Raw genomic sequence first — 20,183 nt, forward strand, 5'->3', positions numbered from 1 at the left:
AATCAGTGCTGCTAGGCATTGTTGATCTCTGCTTTGGTTGTGGTTAGGTTTCATTTTAAAAATTTCATCTGCTGGGATGATATTTTTCTAGTCAGATATGGTTTGGACTGATCTATTAAAAAAATCCACCAAAAAAAAAAAAAAAAAAAGAAAAGAAAAGAAACATCTATCTCTAAGACTAACAATAAGAAAGTAAGAAAGTTTTCTTGCTTATGCTTGGGTTGTACTTGTATATCCTTAATGGGCTCTGGCTTGTTTCTGCGTTGGAACAAGAAATTCAATGGTCAGAAGAGCATTGTCAGGGCCCCTGCTTTCTCCAAGACTTTGAAAAACTGTGCCCATATGTGTGTTAGAAAGCATTAGATGGCTTCAGTTTGCATATGTTCAGTAGAGGGATCGGTACAGAAAGCCTCCAAAACCTCCATCTGCAGCAAGGTTGTGCTGGCAACCTGCACACTGGTCACTCCTTGCATTGGAGTGGTTTTCTTGCCAAACACAACATTCTTTTGGCAGATTTGCTTTCTTAGAGATGGCTATGTGTCTGTCCTTGCTGATGCATCAGCAGACATAGCTCACTCTGGTGTACACACGAATCTCTTGGCAACATGGGAGGTGCAAACTCAGGGCTTTCAGGAAGCAAAGCTCAAAAGGACTCAATTCCAGAAACCTGCCAGGTTGACATTTGACGGTGGGAGGGGGAGTTCAGGACAAAACAAACAAAAGCAAAAGCCCCGAAAGCCTGAAACAAGAACCAAACCTGAAAACATTCGAACCTCAAACCTAAATGTGGTGTCCAGCTTTGGTTTGTTTCTTTTCCATTTGAACATAAAAAACATACTTTTCTGTAAGTGTGAGATGTGGGATTTCCCCCCTTACATGGGCATTACACTTTTTTTGATGGAAACTCTCAGACTGCTGGGGCATGGGTACCTTTTACTCGGATCTGCCTTCCTTCAAAGGCCCCATCCACTAGCTGTGGAACACCTTCCTCTTTTTCTTGGCTACACAATGGTGAGAATTCATCATCAATCACTCCAAACTCCCCTTACTCTGTAATTTCCGAATGACAGTGGAAAAGCTGGGAGCAAAACATCTTATGGCTACTCTCTGCATGCACAAGCTTGCACTTTGTGCTGCTGACTTGCTGATTTGTATCCTATTTCCCCTATTCCAGTCCTTGGTGCCATCAGTTCTTCTTGTCCTGTACGCTGAGAAATCTTTGCAGTTATTTAGCCCTGGCAGAATCTGATTACAGCTTGTTTTCCTGCTGGGTAAACAAGATCACCCCTTTGAGGAGCATCATTAATAACCCCTTTCCACCCAGCTCACTTCCCTTGAGGCAAACCTTCTGACATCTTTCCTTTAGGTAAATCCTTACAATGCTCACATTAATCCCCTGTTTCTCCAGCTTAATGTCTTTGCCTGTAGCACTGTAAGGACTGCCTTTCTGAAGTCCACTGCCTACATAGTCAATTATCTTATCAAAACAAACCTACTATGATAGCCAGGCATGAGATAGCCTTGGTAAACTCATTTTGCACTTGATCTCATTTCCCATTTACCGAGGTCAGGCTAGTTGGCTGCTTGGGGATCCCAGCTCGCACACCTCACCAGCCTTAGTTTCTTAATGATAACAATGACCTTTGCTATGTTTCTCACTGCTGGTAGAAATTCTTACCACTGGACTGTGTTTTCACATGCCAGTTCCTGAACGTGGGGGTTATGCTGCCCCCCTGATTTCCCGCTACCATCACCCATGTATACCAACCAGCCTTTTCAGCAAGGAGTGCAATCAGCTCTTCTGGTTTGCTTCCTCCTGGCCAGGGCCCAAGGTGCTGACAGGTTCCTCGTTTATGGCTGGACACAGTTGTGCCAGTCCAAGCGTGGCCTCACAGGTTTCACTATCACAGCCAAAACAAGTGGAGCCACGCATGGCTAGGTCACATCAGAGCGGCTGGCATGTCAGGGATATTCAGGGGAAGAAAATGAGAAGGCTCTGGAGGCTGAGGACAGGACAAGCAACATTTTGCTTTTCAAGCACCAGTCCCAGTGCAAGCAGATGACTGAACAGCATGCAAAAAGATCTCACACTCCTCTGTCTCTCACAGCTCCCCAGCTACGCCAGCGCGGCGGCAGCTTTGACAGACCGGGAACCAACGCATTTCACACACTCAGCAAATGCCGGCTCTGACACAAAGCCAGAGCCCTGAGCTCGTGCTCTTGTCACATCCGTTTCAAACAAGAAGCTGTCCTGTGTTCCGGCTGCTGAGGGTTTGGTGTGGAGCACAGGGATAGGTGCTTTCATACAGGATGAAATCACAAGTGTGACCTTCTCCTCTGCTTCAAGCAGAAGTGACTGCTCGGAGGCCGTGCAGAGCCACAGGTCCATACTGCAGAGGTATGGATCACAGCAGTGCTGGACCTATGAGAGGGGCAGCATCTTTATTGCCATACTTCTCTCTGTCTCCTGCAGTTATTTCCTTAACTTTCAACTTTTGATCAATCAAATATGTTTGTTTTTTTCCCCAAACCAGAACAGTGTCTTACAGCTTTGTGCAGTCACATACCTGGCAGATCACTGACAGACCAGCTCCTCCCAGACCTCGAATACTACCTCAGTTTTAAGAGCAAGAGGTTTCACAGTCAGAAGCTTCCTTTCCCTGGTCATTGCTGCCAAGAGCTTGCCTATCCTTTCTGCTGGACCAGGGTCATCCTGGCAACACACCAGGGGACTAACCATAGCACAGTAAGGTCTTTGGTGGCCTCCTCTAAGGCCTTCATTGCCCTGCAAACTTGGGTGAGGGTGAAGCTGGAAGAGGGAATGCCAGCCATTGATGGCCTTGCTCCTCCTTCCAGGAGCACTTTTCCGTGCATCAAGGCAATGTCACCACTGAATGGCATCACACGAAGTACGTAAACAGAGAAAGGAAGCACAGGCAGATATTTTTAAGCCTTGTCAGACCAATGGATATTGTCAGACATATGAGCAGATAAGTGGTCTTGCTCATATGTTCCTCTTCTGTCACAAGCCAGCACTTCCCAATTCTCTGAAATCCAATTCATGAAGAATCAAATGCAGAAGTAACTTTCTGAATGTCCTGTTCTGCTGTTCCTAAGCCCTTTCCCACGAATTCTCATGCCCCTTTGTTTTTCTGGCATATGGTCAAAAGAAGGGGTCATTCCCAGGAACAACAGTGTTATGAGAGAGAGCTATGAGAAGAAATAGCCAGAAGAGAAAGACAGGAGAAAAGGCTTTGGTCACAACCCAACATCAAAGAAATCCCTGTGGTGGAAAATAACAGCCCAATTAAGTAACTTAAAGCCACAGGGCTTTTCCTAACCTATCATACCTATGATTTTGCCTAGTTTCAGATTAAGTCATTCAAGCTGAGGAAAGTCATCCTTCAGCCTAGTTGGTCCTGGTACTATAAGCCCTCCCTGATAAGCCAGTGTGAATTTCTGAGCACCATTCTCATCCACCTGCTTTCCCAGACCTCAGCTAGTGCCTCCAACTCTTCCCTCCTCAAGGTTAGCTCTTCACCTAACACTAGTTTGGCAGAATTGAGGGTCAAATGAGCTTTACACTGCAGACCCTCATAGCAGGAGGTGGATGCATGAAGCTGGGAGGGGGGGAAGCTGGAGGGAAAGAGGAGGAGCAGTAGTTTTTGGAGGAGTACAGTGGTTGATTTTCCTTGGGTGTTATGTGGAAGCACACTCTGCCTGTGTGAACCACACATGCTTGGCCACATCTGCTGCTATTGTAAGACCAGAGACTCAGCAGGGGATTGCTGTGCTTTCTGTCCCAGAAGGCCGAACTCCCTCTCCTGTGGCTCTATTCCTCATATTCCTTGCACCTGACACATCTTTTCTACGCTGTGGACCGCAACTGTGTTCCTCAGACTGTGTCTTTTCCCACAGAAAGGAGAAACCTGCTCTGAAAGCAGAAAGCACATTCAAAACATCAAACATCGCTGCTTGCACAATGCAGGAAGAGCATCACTGTTTCAAAACCTATATCATGATGCAACCTTCTTCCCTCCCATCGTCAAGCAGATGGCCACATGTAACCCAGCACATCCCGTTAGGGCTTACTTTCATTGCTGAGAACATCCAAGTTTAGCCTGCTGGTGCTGTATGGTGAGTTGAGACTGAGTGTAAGGCAGGCTTGATGGGCCCCTCTGCTTGCAGGCACAACATCCCTCTGATGGGCTTCCCCAGTCCCGATACTCTCAGAAGGAATATGGACACAACTGCCAGCAGCACATGGAGAGAAAGCGGCAGAAGGGGCAACAACACAGACCCTCAGACTCTGTTACCATGCAGATGGGGAGCACAGTGGGGAGCACTGGCATGCAATCCAAAATGAAAATGTCACTGGATTTACATCAAGGAGCAACCGGCCTGTCAGCCCTGGAGCCTCAGATCCACCGCTTGAGCCAAACCCCAGGTCCACAGGAACCATCCGAGGTTGCTTCGCTGATGGCCCCAGGCTCAGAAGCAGGACTTGGAGACTACTAGGGAGGCCTCTGGATCCACACACTCTCATTTGCCAACATGTCAGTTATAAACCTAACAAAGGGCAAGTAAAGATGAGTTTGCAGTTCCGTTTGTTAGATGTGGACAAGGGAGAGGCGATCGCAGCCCTTAGCTCGCCACAGATGTTCCCTGTGTCCCTGACCTTTCTGGTTGTCCCAAGCTGGCATTGCAGTGCCTCTCTCTGTGGTAAAGCAATTATCCTGCTTATCTTCTGCCCTGCAGAATTGTGGTTATCTGAAAAAGCTAGTCTACGTTGTATTTTTTTAAATTTTCTTTTTAAGTCTGTGTTAAAGATGGCTTTTGGAAGCATTCTGAGGAGAATGGCAGGTACCACAATGAACAGATCACACTGATTTTCCACCATTTCCCTTTTGCCCTGGGCAGTGAGTCAGGCCTGCTCTCGGACAGTTTGTGGAAGAAGGCAAGCCTGGAAAGAAAGAGGTGGCTATTTCTGCAATGAAGTCTTCTTTCTCCAATAAGAGACCAAAGTCCAGTGCTCCCTGCAACCAAGTTGCTTGCCCAGAGGCGCCTCTTTTGCTGCCATGTCCAGAACTTGCTTCAGCCAAGCCCTTCAATTCCTCTCCCACTATTCCACACAGGATCTCATGTCTAGGCAAAAGCCTCTGCAACTGGCTTTGCTCAGGCTCAGGCTATACTTGCAGCTGAAGCTCTCACCAGCTGTGTTGCTCTGGACAGCACAGAGGGATGCCATTACCACGGGATGTCAGGCAAGAAGTGAGGGTCAGCCTACCCAGGTTAGATGGAGAGAGCAAGGCCCTGTCCTGCTGAGGGCGAAGGAAGTGCAGAGCCAGAAGTAACTGCTGCTGCTGGTGCCCATTCCCTGCTGCAAACATCCAGCCAGATGAGCACAGCAGCCCTGAGCATCCTGAAACAGCGAGTGCTTCCCTCACACATGCACCAGGGTCACGCACCGCTGCCTCAGCAGCACTCCTCACCGAGCTGCTGGTCCCAAGCAGACCTCACGTGGTGTTTGCTGCCCCTGCTTTGAATGCCCCTGTTATAGTAGATTGTTATCTTTGTCACTGGCCAGTGACAGACATGCACCTGGGGACTGAGAATTGGGGTAAGCCCAGAAATATTCCCCACTCAAATAAAAAAAAATCCTGCTCTCATTACAGAGAAAAAGGTGCTATTAAAAGAATGAGGGACTGTTAAGAGTTTGGCGCTGGTGCAGAATGAACATGTTTTAGAGACCCAGAAGGTCCCGTGGAAAGGCACCTTTGAACCTTGGGGGGGAAAAAGAAGATGAATAGGAGAGGTGAAAAATGAGAATTCTAGATGTTCCTTTACAGTCCCGTTTTGAGGACAGCTGTAGGATGTAGAACTCTGCTCTGACCCAGCCATGTTTAAGAAGTGTACCATGCATTTTTAGTGCTCAGCACCTGGCCTGAAGGCCTCACGTAGTTCTGAGGAAATATCCCACAGGGTCTAAACCAGTATGTAGCTCCAGTGCTGCAGTGCTGCCCTTCACAGCCCCTCTGAACAGCAGCCCTTAATCCTGGGCTCATCTAGAAAGGTACATTTTTTTAGTCAGAAAGAATTACCCTTTTTTTTTCCAGATGAATATAAAGGAAAATTCTGAGTCTAAGCAAATGCTAACCACAGTGTCCAACACATGGCAGGGGCATGCCAGCAAGCTGCTCCAAGGTGGTACTTTCCAGAAGGCATATCCTGGCCACTGGTCCAACGCAGCGTAAATTTTCATTAAAAAATTTTCATTAAAAAAAATACAACAAACCCCCCAGAATGGTGCAACATAGTAAGTCTTTAACTCTTTGCATGGGGCTCAGCACTAGAAGGCCCTTATTGCAATGGGGGAGCAATCGTGCCCACCTCCCCATGCCATGGGCTCAGTCAGGGCAATGCTTCTCTGCAACATCTTGGAGCTGGAGGTGCTCCCTGATGGAGAACACTCTCCTTGTACACTTGTGGGCATCCCATAGGACTTACACAAGGAGATCCCTTGGGGATCAATGCATGCATTGGTCCCAAAGCCTGAAGACTGCTGCTCTCCCCACCCGTGGTTTGCAGGCTCCTGCTGCTGGTTCCTGCTGCTGGCTCCTCGTCCACTGTCTGCCTGTGAGGAGCCCTCAACATTTTTCTGTGATATATCTCAGACATCACTTAACTGCACTGTGCACCTTGGTTTCATTTTTTAGGAAGCTGAAAGAGTTCAGGAAACAGGAAGCAACAATGAGATCCAAACATCCCAGTGTCACAGGCATTTTTTTGCTGACATAGAGGTGTTCTCCCATCTTCCTGTGCTTTTGAGGAACCCTGCAACTTTCCTCTCTGTTCCTCTGCCCTTCAGGCTGGAGTAGAAGCCATTCCTCAAAGACTGCAAGTCAAAAGTGGGAAGGATTTTCCCTCTCACAGGCCCAAACCTTAGGAGAGAAAAACCCCACTTTGCTTTTAAGCATTGCACCAACCTAAATAAATTCAGAGCTGTCCTAGAGAAAACAAAATGAAGCAGAGAAGCAGAAAAGGTCACCAGGCACTGCTGGCAGTGTTGCCACACTGTCAGCTTCTTTTCCCACTTCCTTTTCTGTTACTATTTTCTTTACCAGATGCTTCTCAAACTCCACATTCGTAGCAGGCTGCAGAGGCTGCCCACATGAATGGGCATGGCATACCAAACTGCTCCTGCACAGCACTGTGCTCTCAGCTACCTGAATTCCCCCAGGACCCCACTCCAGCCCTCCGCTCTCACTTGCCCCCAAATTCCCCAGGGACTCTTCTCTGACCCAGCGCTACATTTGTGATTGCCCTGAAATCCCCCAGGGCTTCAGCTCATAAAATACCATGGCTTTCTCTCATAGGCATCCAGGGGGAATTTTTTTTTCCCTTCATGTAAGAGGTGCTGCTGCCTTCAGAGGTGAACCAGGGCTCTGGAGATCTGGCACACAGAATATCAAGTGACTGCCGGTTGGTAAAAAAATTTGTCTTCCACAAAGTGCAAGCCCAGCCGTGCTCTGTCCTGTTTCTTACTCCTGATTTGTGCTCCTGTCTCTTCCTCATCCACTGACTAGATTCCCTCAGCCACCTAGCCACCATCATCATTAAAAACAAAGGATAAAGCAAGGCAGTGGGATCACCAGGCACCTCAGGACACTACATAAAGCAGCACCATGGGACACAGCAAAGACCAGACCTGGTTTGGGAGAGGTTGGGATCACCAGGGAGCTGAGCTGGGCCACGCTGGGGCTGTGGGGAGAGCACTGGCCCCAAACACCAAAGGAGGTTGTCTCACTGAAGGAGATGGTCTAGAGAAGAGGAGGCTTAAGAGAGACCTCATCGCTCTCTATAACTACCTGAAAGGCTCTCTACAACTATCTGAAAGGAGGTTGTAGTGAGGTGGGGGCTGGTCTCTTCTACCATGCCTACAGTGAGAGGACTAGAGGAAATGGCCTTAAGCTGAGACAGGGGAGATGTAGATTAGATATCAGAAAAAAATTTTTTGACTGTTCAGGTGGTCAGGCGTTGGAATAGGTTGCCCAGGGAGGTGGTGGGAGTCACCATCCCTGGAGGTGTTCAAGAAATGTCTGTTTCTGGAACTGGGTGATGTGGTTTAGTGGGTTAGGGTGGTGATGCTGGCTGGCTGGTTGGACTGGATGATCTTGAGGGTCTCTTCCAACCTCGATGATCCTATGAGGGGGCAGGCACACGAGCAAAGGTAAAGGCTGGAGAAAGGAGTGGAAACACAAACCAAGGCCAGGGAAGAAAGGTCTGTCCCCAGAGCAGACACCGAGAGGGGCCCTGCTCCCACCACCCCGCAGGGGCTCAGCCAGCAGGAGGGAGGGAAGGAGGGAGCCGCTCACGCAACCCGCGAGCAGGGGAAACGCTCAGAGCGCCTTTCATTTTTACTTCATTTTATATTTTTTTTTTTTAAATTAAACAGCCCGTTTCCGAGCGGTGACTTCACCTCCCACGTGCCGGGAGCCCCGGCTCCTGAGGGCGCCCAGGACCGTCCCGAAAATGAAAGCGGACACAACCCGCGCCGGGCCGACCCTCCGCCCGCGCCGTGACGGGCCGGCCGCGGGCGGGGGGGTTGTCAGGGCCGGCGCCGGCGGGGCGGACCGGGGGGCGCGTCCCGGGCCGAGCGGGGCTGCCGAGGCCGCGCCGTGCCCCATGTCGCCGGGCCGCCGGTGGCTGTCGGGCCGGCACAGCCTCCGCCGGTACCTGCTGGCCGCGCTGGCGGTGCTCGCCGGCCTGGGGGCGCTCGCAGGGCTCGTCGCGTAAGTACCCGCCGGGGCCGGGCAGGGGCCGCGGCTCCCCGGCTCGGCCGGCCCCGCCGTCCTGCCCCGCCTGCGCCTGTCCCGAGGGAAGGCGAGGAGCAAACGCCGAGCTGGGGAGCGGGTGGGAGCTCTGCCTGTGCCAGCAGCCGGCTGTTGCAGGCCCGAGGAGCGGGGCCGGGCGTTACCGCCATGGCCCGGGCCTGCCAAAGCCGAGGAGCTCAGCATCGCCTTACCCCGTACTTACCCCGTACCTCCCTTGCTTTTGTACCCTGGGGGTCAGCCTTGCCTTACTTCCATACTTACCCCATAAAACCCTTGGTTTTGTAGCCCTGAGGGTCCGTCCCTCCTTACTTCCACACTTACCCCATAAATCCCTTGATTTTGAACCCCTGAGGGTCAGTCTCACCCCATACTTACCCCTTAGATCCCTTGGTTTTGTAGCCCTGAGGGTCAGCCTCTCCTTACTTCCATACTTACCCCATAAATCCCTTGATTTTGAACCCCTGAGGGTCAGTCTCACCCCATACTTACCCCTTAGATCCCTTGCTTTTGTACCCCTGAGGGTCAGCCTCTCCTTACTTCCATACTTACCCCATAAAACCCTTGGTTTTGTAGCCCTGAGGGTCAGCCTCTCCTTACTTCCATACTTACCCCATACCCCTTGCTTTTATACCCCCGAGGGTCAGTCTCGCCCCATACTTACCCACACATCCCTTGCTTTTGTAGCCCTGAGGGTCAGCCTTGCCTTACTTCCATGCTTACCCCCCACCCCTTACTTTTGTCCTGAGGGTCAGCCTTGCCTTACCCCAGAGTACAAAAGTCGCTGGGTGCAGTTCTGAGCTGGCTGCCCTTAAAAGGGTGGGGAACATGGTTGTGGTCACATAAGCTGCACACGCTTCTGCAGTCCTGCCCTTGGATCTCGACCTTTCAGCGAGGTACGACACGTGGCGTTGTCTTGGGCTGCTGCCACCGTCCCAGCAGGACATGTCTGGCTGCCCCTGGCCCAGGGCTGGGCTGTCTGGGAGCTGCCACGCACTTACAACAGTGGGTGCACAGGGAAGCATGTGCTGTGAAGAAAGAGATCCTCCGAGTGAGACGTAGGTGCTAGGCAGGGTATCCAGCCTGCTGGAGCTTAGCAGTACAGGCCTGTACTGAACTGGGAAAGACTCTATTTTCAATGTCTCTCTCTCTCTTTTTTTTTTTTTTTTCCCTCCCATAGGGTTTTCTACTTTGAATCAGTCCGGGGGCAAAAAACGTCTCTTAAGAAGCTGGAAAACTATGTGGCAGCGATGGTGCTCAGCGCAGTTGCTGACACGCTGGGCTATAACAATGGGAAGTGGGAGTTCCAGCAGAGTGGCCCAGCCATCCACAGGGAGCTGGCAGAGCTGGGGGGGGTTGGCAACTTGAGCATCGAAGGTTGGAGAGTCAGCGATGACACGGTGATGCACTTGGCCACGGCCGAAGCCCTCCTAGCTGCTGGACGTTACCCCAGGCTACAGGATCTCTACTCTCTGCTTGCAAAGAACTACAAGGAGTGCATGAATGACATGGAGGGCAGAGCTCCAGGTAACCCCTCCATCACACTGTCTGGGCAGGGCTGTGCTGTCGCTAGTGTCTCTCCTGCAGCTTGGAGCTGAGGCTGGCCCTGGCCCTGGCCCTGCTTTTGGCTGTTCACCTAAAGGCAAAAGTGTTCCATGCTCAGTATCTGTTTCAGGAGGAGCTAAAGAGGACAGCATAAGGCAAGCTGGAGTGGTTTGGGCTTCTCCTGAAAAAGATACTGTGAAAAAGTACTGTTTTGCCCATGTTTACAGAACATTCTTACAGGTGTGTTTGAGGCCTAGCCTTGAACGCAAGGGAAGGATGATGGCTTTTGCACTGAGGATGCCTACACTCAGTGGATAAAAAAATGCAAATCCAACCACGTGTAATGCACAGCCTGAGATGCTGTGTTAATGCAACACATTTAAACAGAGAATTAATACAGAACTTCTCCTAAAAAATGCAAAAATTCCATGCAAAGTATAATTAAAGTCACAAAGATCTTTGCTTGGAGTAATTATGTTTATTAAACCCAAAGTCTGCTTGTGGCTTGCTTGGCACATCTACTTTCTGCGACAGGATAGTCAGGCCACAGTCTTCTTCCCTGAACCCTTTATTTCCAGCATCTCTCTTTTCTCTGCCTAGACACAGTGGTGCTGGGTCTGTGTCACAGGCAGTGGGCCTGGCATTATTCAGGAAGGGCACCTTCACAGGCTGCAGTAGTCAAGCCATGTACAACATATCCCTGTAGTTCCTAGTTCAGCCAGACCTGCTGACCCAACTCTTCCCCGAGGATCCTGTCTGTCTCTGTGCTCATGGCCCAGCCTGTTCTGGATGCTTGAATTAAATTGGAGTGCTGAGGCTGGACCTCTAATTTGACTAGTGCAGGAAGTGTGAAGTATCCTGGAAACACTCAAATTCAGCAATCCTAGGCAAAGTTTATACATTGGAATTGTATGTATGCCTGGACCTGCTTATTTGGAGTGGTCAGAATACATGAAGAATGTTCTTGCTTGACATTAAACATGGGAAAGGCCAAATCCTGCATTGCCACTGAGCATTTCCAAAATAAACCAGGTTGGAGACTTGAGCAGGAATTTATTCTGCTTACCTTTCCACAGTGACCTCCTACCCATGGGTAAAGAATTAAATTATCAGTCTTCTTTAACACAGGTAGTTCCAGTTGTTGGCCTAATTAATAAAATATTTAGGAAGGAGTAATGATGCTTGTCAGGATAGCAGGAGTTGGCAGGTTAAAATTCCAAGAGATTCACTGCTGTTTTGGCAAAGGAGCATCATTTAGTTTCCCCAGCTGATGGGGTCTGCCAAGGTGGACTAACCACGGCAGGGAGCGAGACAGCACGTGGAAGGTATTTTCACCTCCACCATCTAAGCTTGGTGACTAAACCCTGAAATGAAAAGAAAAAGGACCTAAAGTTTAAATGTTAGTAATTAGTAGCTAAGGATAATAACACACCTGCTGCGGTCCTTCTGGGAGTAACTGAACAGCAATATGCCCAAAAGCAGCTCCCATTTGGAAGTGAAGAATTTGAAAGCAAATTTGCTATGGACGCGAAGTGGAGTGACAAGGAAAGGTCAGGTTATCTAGCTAAAGAAAGAAATGCGCATTCTTTAGTGGGTCCAAGGACACTTGAACACCGTAAAAGTTTGGGGGAAGTGGGGAAAGAAATGTGGAAAAAAATGGAAGTCTGTTGGGAATGTTTTTGCAGCAGCCTTCCGGATTGTTCCTGATGCAGCCACAGGAAAGGCACTCAGTTCTGAGAGCTTAAATCCTGACCCTTAGCAGTTTAATGCCCACTGATGTGCTATCAAAGGGAATACCTAATCCACATCCTCAAAAGCTGTCTGCAGTCTGGAGTCTCCATGCCGTATTGATAGATCCTGATGATAGAGGTTGCACGCCAATAACTTCTTTTGGCAGCTCAGAATAAATGGATTTTAACTGAGAACATAAACCATGGTGGTGCTGTTCTGGCCTAAGTAAGTGCTCACTGGGGAATTGCAGCCCTGAAGGCTGAGAATGGAAAGTTGCTGTTGGAACTTTCATCAAACAGAGAAGAGAGTTCCCTGTAACAGTAGGGGAAAGTCACACTGATCGCCCACGAGGGAGCCCAGACCTGAAAACCAAAACCTGCAGAAACAAAGGGATTCCCACAACGTTATGAGTCATTGGACAGCCACAGCAGAGTCCCTCAGGGATGCAGCCCCTGAAGTGAAGTCATTATTGCTATTTGTGATGCACCACAGCCCCAAATTCATTGTTCCTTGCAGATTACAAAGCCAATGAATTAAGCAACACAAGCATGGAGGTACTTCTTTTTTCATGGTTCAAGTTACATCTGCCTCTCCAGGAGGCCTTCTGCTTCAAAACTCTGTCTTTCAGTCCAAGTCCTCTGCTTGTGGAATTATTTACCACTATGTGGTTAACTCACCTTTTTTCAGTGTATTGATCAGTCTCAAACAACTGTTACTGTCTGTGCTCATGATGAGTCTAGATAAGTGGAATGGAAGCCTATTCCAGAAATAGTTGTTCCTGAAACTTTTTCAGGTTGCCTTTCTTCACACACTGCTTTTTGATTGTATTTCTCCTTTCCTTAGACCAGAAACCCCCTCAGGTTACTTTTAGCACAAAGGATTCCTAACCAGGATTTGGTGGATTTCCAAAACAATTTCCTGATTCAAAAACTCCTACAGCAGTTTTTTTTAAGAACTTGTTTTTAAAAAGAGAACTGACGTGATTCCAGCTTAGTCTTCCTAAATCGGCTTTCAAATGTTTTAATATTTTAACTGTTTAAAAGCATGAGGATAATACTTGTAATACTTCATAAATCCTCAAGAGTCTTAGCTGTCATATGTTGGTTCGTTCGATTTTTCCACTTGCAAGTTATCAGTAGTCATCTCCTAAAACGATACGCACGGGCTTAAAGCTGCAAGCAAATTGTAATGCAAAATAACCAGTCTTTCTTTAGTCTTAAAGCCTTGTCATCTTCCTCATTTTAACTACAGTTAATGCAAGAACAATCTCACTTTTTATCAAGGACTGAGGTGTGTGGTCTCAACCTGCCCAAACATGTCCTAAAGAAACGTTTTTCTCAAAGTTCCAGCCAGAACATGAAAAGTCGATACTTCTTGTAAGGGTTAGAGGGGATTTTAAGGAAATTGTCTAATGGTGGTTTAAAACAAAAGGAAACGCCTTCCATAACAAAACTGTGGGTCTGGTTACCACGGGATATTCAGACAAACCTGAACTCCAGCAAGGGAGAGCTGGAAAACATTTCCTAACAGTGAGGCAGTGGGGTCTCTGCCTTTAAAAGATCCTGTAAACAGGTTAAACAACTGAAAAAGCAGAGTTACTTAGACTTGCCTTGTGTTAGGGATCCTACAAACCCTTTTGGGGGGGGAAAGGGGTGAGAAAGAGAGAGAAAGAGATGTGTATATATCTAATCTATTAGTGTATATGTTTTATAGATAAGTTATTAAATATCATGAAATGTAAACATAAACAATGCCAGTAAATCAGCAGTGGAGTGTTTCTTACCTCCTAGACTTATAAATTATTTTCACAAGCAGTAATTATCAGGTCTGTTTGGGAGGATACAGGGTGCTGCAGCAGTTTAAGGCAGGATACCCAGGTGTGCAGACAACTGGTGTTTTTAAAAGGAATCTCAAATCCCTTACAGAGTAATGCTTCCTTCCCCACCACCTTGCCTGTCTTCCCCTAGTTCCCAAGCTACGCGACCCTATGTCCTACTGACGTGTTTCCTTTTGTTTTTCCCGGGCTCTGCCGCTCCTGTCCAGGTTTGACGTCTATGGAAGGCACAAAGAAGCTGCGCCCGGAGAAGCCGAACGGCTGGAGGATCCCGTTCAACCCGCGGGCGGGAGGCTGCGGGGGTGCCATGCGCGCCATGTCCATCGGGCTGCGCTTCTACCACCCCGATGAGCGGCACACCCTGCTCCAAGTCAGCATCGAGAGCGGCCGCATGACCCACCACCACCCCACAGGCTACCTGGGGGCCCTGGCCTCAGCCCTCTTCACGGCCTATGCGGTGAACGGCGTGCCCCCCCAGGCCTGGGGCAAGGGGCTGCTGGACACGCTGCCGCGGGCGAAAACTTACGTGCGGAACAGCGGCTTCTTCGTGAAGGAGAACATGGAGCACTGGTGAGCTGCGCTCCCAGCACCGCGCTTTCCTAAAGCCCTGCTTACCCTGAAGTGTCAGTAATTCTGTTATGGTAAACTCTAGAGCAGCACATGCCTGCTGTGGGATCAAATCAGTTCAGAATACCTCTAACCTGGGGGGGAAAAGAGACAAAGGCAGCTTGTGTTTGAGTCACATAGTTGTGACTTTTTTTTGATCCGGTATGAGGTAGGTAGACTTGTCATCTCAAGCAACCATGATCTGATGAAAGAGGTGAAGCAGGGCTGGGGAACAGCATCAGGCTTAGGGCTGAGCTCAGTTTGAAAGTTATAATCAAATGTGGCTGCAGATCCACTGTGGCTCTGTGTGCAGGGGCACAGAGGTAGAGTTACTCTGAATTTGGGAGGATGACTCACCTCTCACTCTGAGCCTTTGAATCCTGTGCAGCACGACAGCAGCAGGTGCTGGGCTGCCTTCTCCCATGTGGCTGGAGGGAGGGAAAATCTAACTCACCGAAACATGTCCTTGTGCCTCTTACTGTAAATCATGTCCCTAGTCTGACCAAGGGGGGACACCTACCATTTTGCCGAGCCATTGCTCCGAGCTCTTGGCGTGGCGCCTGCGCAGAGCTCAGGTACGCGCTCCTGCCCTGGGACAGCTCCATCCCGTCTCCTGTTTTACAGGTACTACTTTGAAGAACAGTGGAGAAGATACCTGGTGGGGAGGGGCATATCAGATGGGGTCTCGTTGCCCACCTTCCCCGCCAAGTACGGCGTGGAAGAGAGGGACAAGTTCTACACATCGCTGAGCTACGACGGCTGGGCGGGCAGCAGTGGGCACGACGCCCCCATGATCGCCTACGACGCGCTGCTGGGCGCGGGCGACTCCTGGACTGAGCTGGCTCTCCGCGCCTTCTTCCACGGGGGCGACAGCGACTCCACTGCCGCCATCGCAGCCTGCTGGTGGGGGGTCATACATGGCTTCAAGGGGGTTCCCCTGCCCCTCTATGCCCACCTGGAGTACAAGGACCGCCTGGAGAAGGTAGCCAAGGGCTTGTACGAGCTCTAGGCAGGGGGCAGCACGGGCGCGCTTACCCACCGCCCCTCCCCGCTTGCTCTGCAGACCCACTGGATTAAAGCTTGTGAGCCTTTTCTCTCTGCATGTGTGTTGGCTTCAGTGGGGAGGCCATGTCGGCTCTCGGTTGGGGCTGGTGGGTGGGGGGAAGCAGTCACAAGGTGGTTTGATGGGAGCACACAGCAGTCCCTTGAGCAGCCAAGCCCCGAGACATCCCTCCTCCGCTGCAGGGCGGCTGCACATCGTCTGGTCCTCAGGGGGAGCAGGAGCACCCACTGCAGCACTGCTGGTCCTGCTGCAGCAGCAGGGCAGGCAGCAAAACTCACTCAGGCTGCCCCAAACCTGCCCATAGGAGCGTGCCAGGGAATCAGGGATGCACACCTGACCACAGGGAGTGTACAGTGGGCTGGCAGAGATGCCTCCTGGCAAAGCTGCAACAGCTCTGGCCCAAGCTTGTCACCTGATACAGGGACACACTGCCACAGCACTGGGCACCTGTGGAGCTAAAACCTCTGCTGCTTAGCACAGAGACCAGAGCAGATGCACCCCAAGGCAACCTACTGCAGGGAGAAGGGGGGATGACAAGAGTTTTGTCATACAATTATTTTAGCAGAGAGTATTTTTTTGTTTTAAATGAATGTGGAAAAAAACCTGCTCAAACCCGACCTGTGTGAGCAGTGTGTTTTGCACAATTCCACAGCACTTCTGCACTGCAGGTAGGGATGCATCATGCTACTTCCCCATTTCAGTCAGTGTGGGAATTCAAGACTCCTGATCAAATCCTTACTCACAGTAAAAGTGGGTAATGAGAATGAACAGGTTGCATTTTGCATCAACTTCTGTAGTGAACTATATTCTTCTGCTTTCATCAATGTTACTAAAGATTACTTGCTTCACATTTGCTATGCATAATTCTATATAAAAGAAGGGTTTTCTTCAAATCCAGGCTATGACACAGCAAAGTACTTACTGTTTTCGGAGCAATTAAAAAAACAGTGTATCCCATTCAACAAAAAGACCTGACAGGCCTCTTTTAAATGTTATATTCTGTTATGGTATGAATTAAGGGAGATAGAAGGGAGAAGTATGAAGAGCCAGAGGGTGCATGGAGTCTGCAAGCTCCAACCTGCAAGAGAGGAGAAGCTCTACTAGGGTGAGAGTTAATGCACCAAGGAATGGTGGCAGTGGAAGAGGGAGAGGTTGCCCAAGAGGGGGCCTCCACACCTTTATGCAGGGAGTGCACATAAAGGCATAACAAAAGCCCAAATCTGACAAAAAGCAGCAGCAATAGGATTCACAATTTCAACACAGTTTACTACAGCTCTCGGGTGTGTTGTATAAAACATGTTTTAGTGCAACATAGTACAAAGTTTTTGTTGTTTTCTTAAAAAAAAAAATCCCAAACATTTTTCCACATCATGCATGGATAGGGTATCTCTCTTTCTTCTCAGGTTCATTACAGAAAGTTACAGCAGAGAGAGTGGTTTGAAAAGCTCCACGTTAAAACTTGTTACAGGAAGAGAGTCTGCCTTATAAAAACAGAGAGAAGTCTGAGACTGGGCAACACACTGCCAGAGCAATGGAGAAATGTCACTGGCAAGGTACATTCAGGGACCAGCGTGGGAGCTGCTTCCCAGGACAGCCTGGGCTCTGTGCAGGAACCGCCAGGCTGGGAAGGGACCCGTTCCATCCAGGGGGACGGGGCCATGGGACAGCCCTGCTGCGGGGCAGACAGGCTGGCGAGGAGGAGCGTGGCTCAGACGCAGAGCAGGGCTCTCCCAGGGAAGAATGGCTCCTGCTGACTTCATTTTCTCTTCTTCCTTGGAGTTGGAATGAGTCGCGGTCCCTGCCCGGGAGCAGTATGTACAGGAGATAGTACATATGAAACAATACCCACTGGCTGCAGCTGCTGCTGTTTGCACCTCGGTTCTTCATTTCCATTCACTTCTCACCCCACTCCTCTCTTTGCAGACACCTCAGCCAGAAAGGGGAGACAAGTGTGCGGGTGTGCGATACATACATACATATATAGGAGTGTGACTTTATGCATATGCTGGGGCCAGCAAGCAGTTACGTCTCGAGGAGGCAGACTTTACAGAGGGACGAGTGAAATTTGGGCTTCCCAGCAGAAAAAGAAACCTATGCTGTTCTGGTAGAGGTGCAGAGGTGGCCAACTTCAAATGCCTTAGCACGGGTTAATCTGCAGCCACGTGGGTCCTCTCCCACACAGGAGAGGCTGCGTGGTGTAGATCTCCTACCTGAAGCTTCACCACCTCTGAAACACCAAGGCATCAGGGTCTGACTAGTGCTACAGAGCATCTGCTGACGTCCCCTCTGTTCACAAAGAGCAGTCCGACCCTCCCAGAGAGGACAACGGCTGTGGGTATATGGCACCTCTCACACGTGAGGCAGGGGGGTCTTGTGGTTGTGCCCATCCACCCCTGGTCGGCTTCAGCCATGCTGCAAAAATACAAATGGCCGGATTTGCCAGGAAGACATCGAGGAAGACAACAAAAGGTCGTTTTTGGCAAACATTTCCTTCCGCCAGACGTAACGCTTAGGCCGTAGGGGGGAGGAGGCGGTTTCCTCCACAGGACAGGGCAGGGGTTCTTGGCATCAGGGGTACAGGAGTTCAGGTGCCCCACGTGGCGAGAGCCCTGGTTTGGTTCATGAGAGCCATATCTTTCACAGAAAGAACAAGCATTTCCTGCCACAGCGGCTCTTACAAGAGCAGGTGACTTTGCCAGGAGGGGGAGCTTACGGAGAAATGGTTTTTCCTCCTGAAGTCCCAGAAACGAAAATCAGCAGATGCACACACACACAGGGGAAGATTTCTCTTGGCCAAAGGGCAGGGAAGCCCCCAGGGTGCTGATGTGCTGCAGGCTCCTTGCCTTGTCCAGGCTTGCACCAGGAAGTAGTGCAAGCCACAGGAAAACTCGTGACCCGTGGTGGTGAACTGCATGTCCCCGCTGCATGGCACGTTTGCTACTGGGCTCCTTGGCTGAACCATCTGGGGACTGTGAACCCAACCCGTGGAGCTTCCCCTTTCCTCCTTCCTAGAGTCATTACTTTGGTCATGTTGAAGCCTTCAGAGACTGGATCAAGCCTCTCATCCCCAAACGACTGGAGCACAGAGGGGATCTGCCTCATCAGAGGTGGCAGCATGGACACCAGGGAGGAACATGGCTCTGGTAAGCCAGACCACATGAGGACCCTCTTTGCTACCAACCAAGTCAGGGCTTTCAGGTGTCCTCCTTCCTTTCCCCCCTTCAGTTCTCTGAGACACACTAAACTGCTTTTGTCCTGATCACAAGCGCGCTGAATGTTCAGTCTCTCCAAGACCTGGGAACTCTCCCAAAAGGTGAACTGCTCCCTCCTGAGAGAACAGTAAGGTGGACACAAGAAGAGGCTGAGGCTACAGCCAGTCTTTGCAATGGACCTCCCAGAAGACATCCCAGTTAACCCCTCTGGGGACAGACCTGGCTTTGTCTGTTTTGGAAGAGCACACCTTGAGAAAAGACCTTCTTCATCATGGCACTGAGTCTGAGAAGGAAAAACAGTCTGTTTTGGAAAACATAAACATTTACTTCCAAAGAGATTGTCCGAGGACCAAATGACCCCTGGGAACTCCACACTGTGTGGAGGGCAGGGGAAGCCTACAGTTCTCTGTGTGACTGAAAAAGAAACAATAAAAAAGTAACAGCCCAAAAGACAGCAACTGATGGGAGTAAAGTGAGTCCAAGAGGAACATCCTCTATGTACAGCAAGTGCCTCTGTTCATCAGGATGAGGGGGTGCATTTCCCGGGTGCTGGAAGAAGTCTTGGACCTTCCCGCTCCTGCTGGCTGGGCACCCCACACAGCTCAGCCTCTGCATCAGAGCACAGACAGGGAAACAAATGAAACAAGAACAACAAAACCCACTCTGTTCCTTGGGGTTCCCAGTGTGTCTCTGCTTTCTTCCCTCTGTGCATCCCCCCAGGTGCCTCTGCCTCTTTAGTCCATGGTTCCCGGGTGGATGCTGAGCACTGGTGGCTCCAGGCAAGTGGGAGAGTAGTTGAGGTGGGGTTCTTTGATCCACAGCAAGGGGACCCCGTTCTTGCCCTCTGAGTTCTTGCTGGAGTTTCGGCTCTTGAATCGCACCAGGAGGATGGTGATGATCAAGATGCCGAAGATGGGGAAGGGGTAGAAGAACACGAAGTAGAAGAGGGCATCGTTGGAGCAGATGACTGACTGCAGGGTGGAGCCTGGAAAGAGACACAGCACGGTCACATTTCACTGTTTGTTTGTAATGCAGGGCACACAAACTTCTTCAGAAATGTTAAAAATCAGACGCTCATTAATCTGTGTCAATGCAGGAGGTGGGGCTCTGAGAAAAATACCAATGTTAGAAAACAGAGCAACAGAAGAAAGTTATCACAGGGCATGTTTCAGCTTTACCCCCAAGAGTCTAATGAGTGATACAGTCCTACCTGGTGGAGATTTTATAATATCTTATAAAGCAGGGAGCCTTGCAAAGCCTTGATTTCCACAGTGGTGCTACACAAAAGCAGCAGCACCCCAGAGTATCTCCCTTAAGGGCCCACAAAACCCTCATGACCTCAATTATCTCTGGGGCCTGTA

The 20,183-nt window shown here is 49.8% G+C and overlaps 2 protein-coding genes across 3 annotated transcripts in view; one reads left to right on the plus strand and one right to left on the minus strand.

Moving 5' to 3' along the window:
* The first annotated feature begins 8,438 nt into the window (after positions 1-8,438).
* On the plus strand, positions 8,439-15,647 carry ADPRH (ADP-ribosylarginine hydrolase). 2 transcript variants are annotated; one of them, XM_027719154.2, is made up of 4 exons: positions 8,439-8,792; positions 10,012-10,358; positions 14,151-14,511; positions 15,172-15,647. In XM_027719154.2, exons 1-4 carry the CDS (start codon positions 8,533-8,535, stop codon positions 15,554-15,556), a joined length of 1,353 nt encoding a protein of 450 aa, XP_027574955.1. In that variant the 5' UTR covers positions 8,439-8,532; the 3' UTR covers positions 15,557-15,647. The 2 variants fall into 2 exon arrangements, with proteins under 2 accessions (XP_027574955.1, XP_039239301.1); XM_039383367.1 differs by lacking the exon at positions 8,439-8,792 and adding an exon at positions 8,996-9,889.
* Positions 15,648-16,855: 1,208 nt separating this feature from the next.
* The window catches only part of IGSF3 (immunoglobulin superfamily member 3), a 94,402-nt gene continuing 91,074 nt past the window's right edge, over positions 16,856-20,183 (minus strand). The window contains exon 10 of the mRNA XM_027719148.2: positions 16,856-19,807. Within this exon, the coding sequence (XP_027574949.2) occupies positions 19,557-19,807 (251 nt within the window). The 3' untranslated portion in view covers positions 16,856-19,556. The remainder of the gene's footprint in view (positions 19,808-20,183) is intronic.

Source organism: Pipra filicauda, unplaced genomic scaffold, assembly GCF_003945595.2.
Source record: "Pipra filicauda isolate LSUMZ 115617 unplaced genomic scaffold, ASM394559v2 scaffold306_size1276767_pilon, whole genome shotgun sequence".
Classification (NCBI taxonomy): Eukaryota; Metazoa; Chordata; class Aves; order Passeriformes; family Pipridae; genus Pipra; species Pipra filicauda.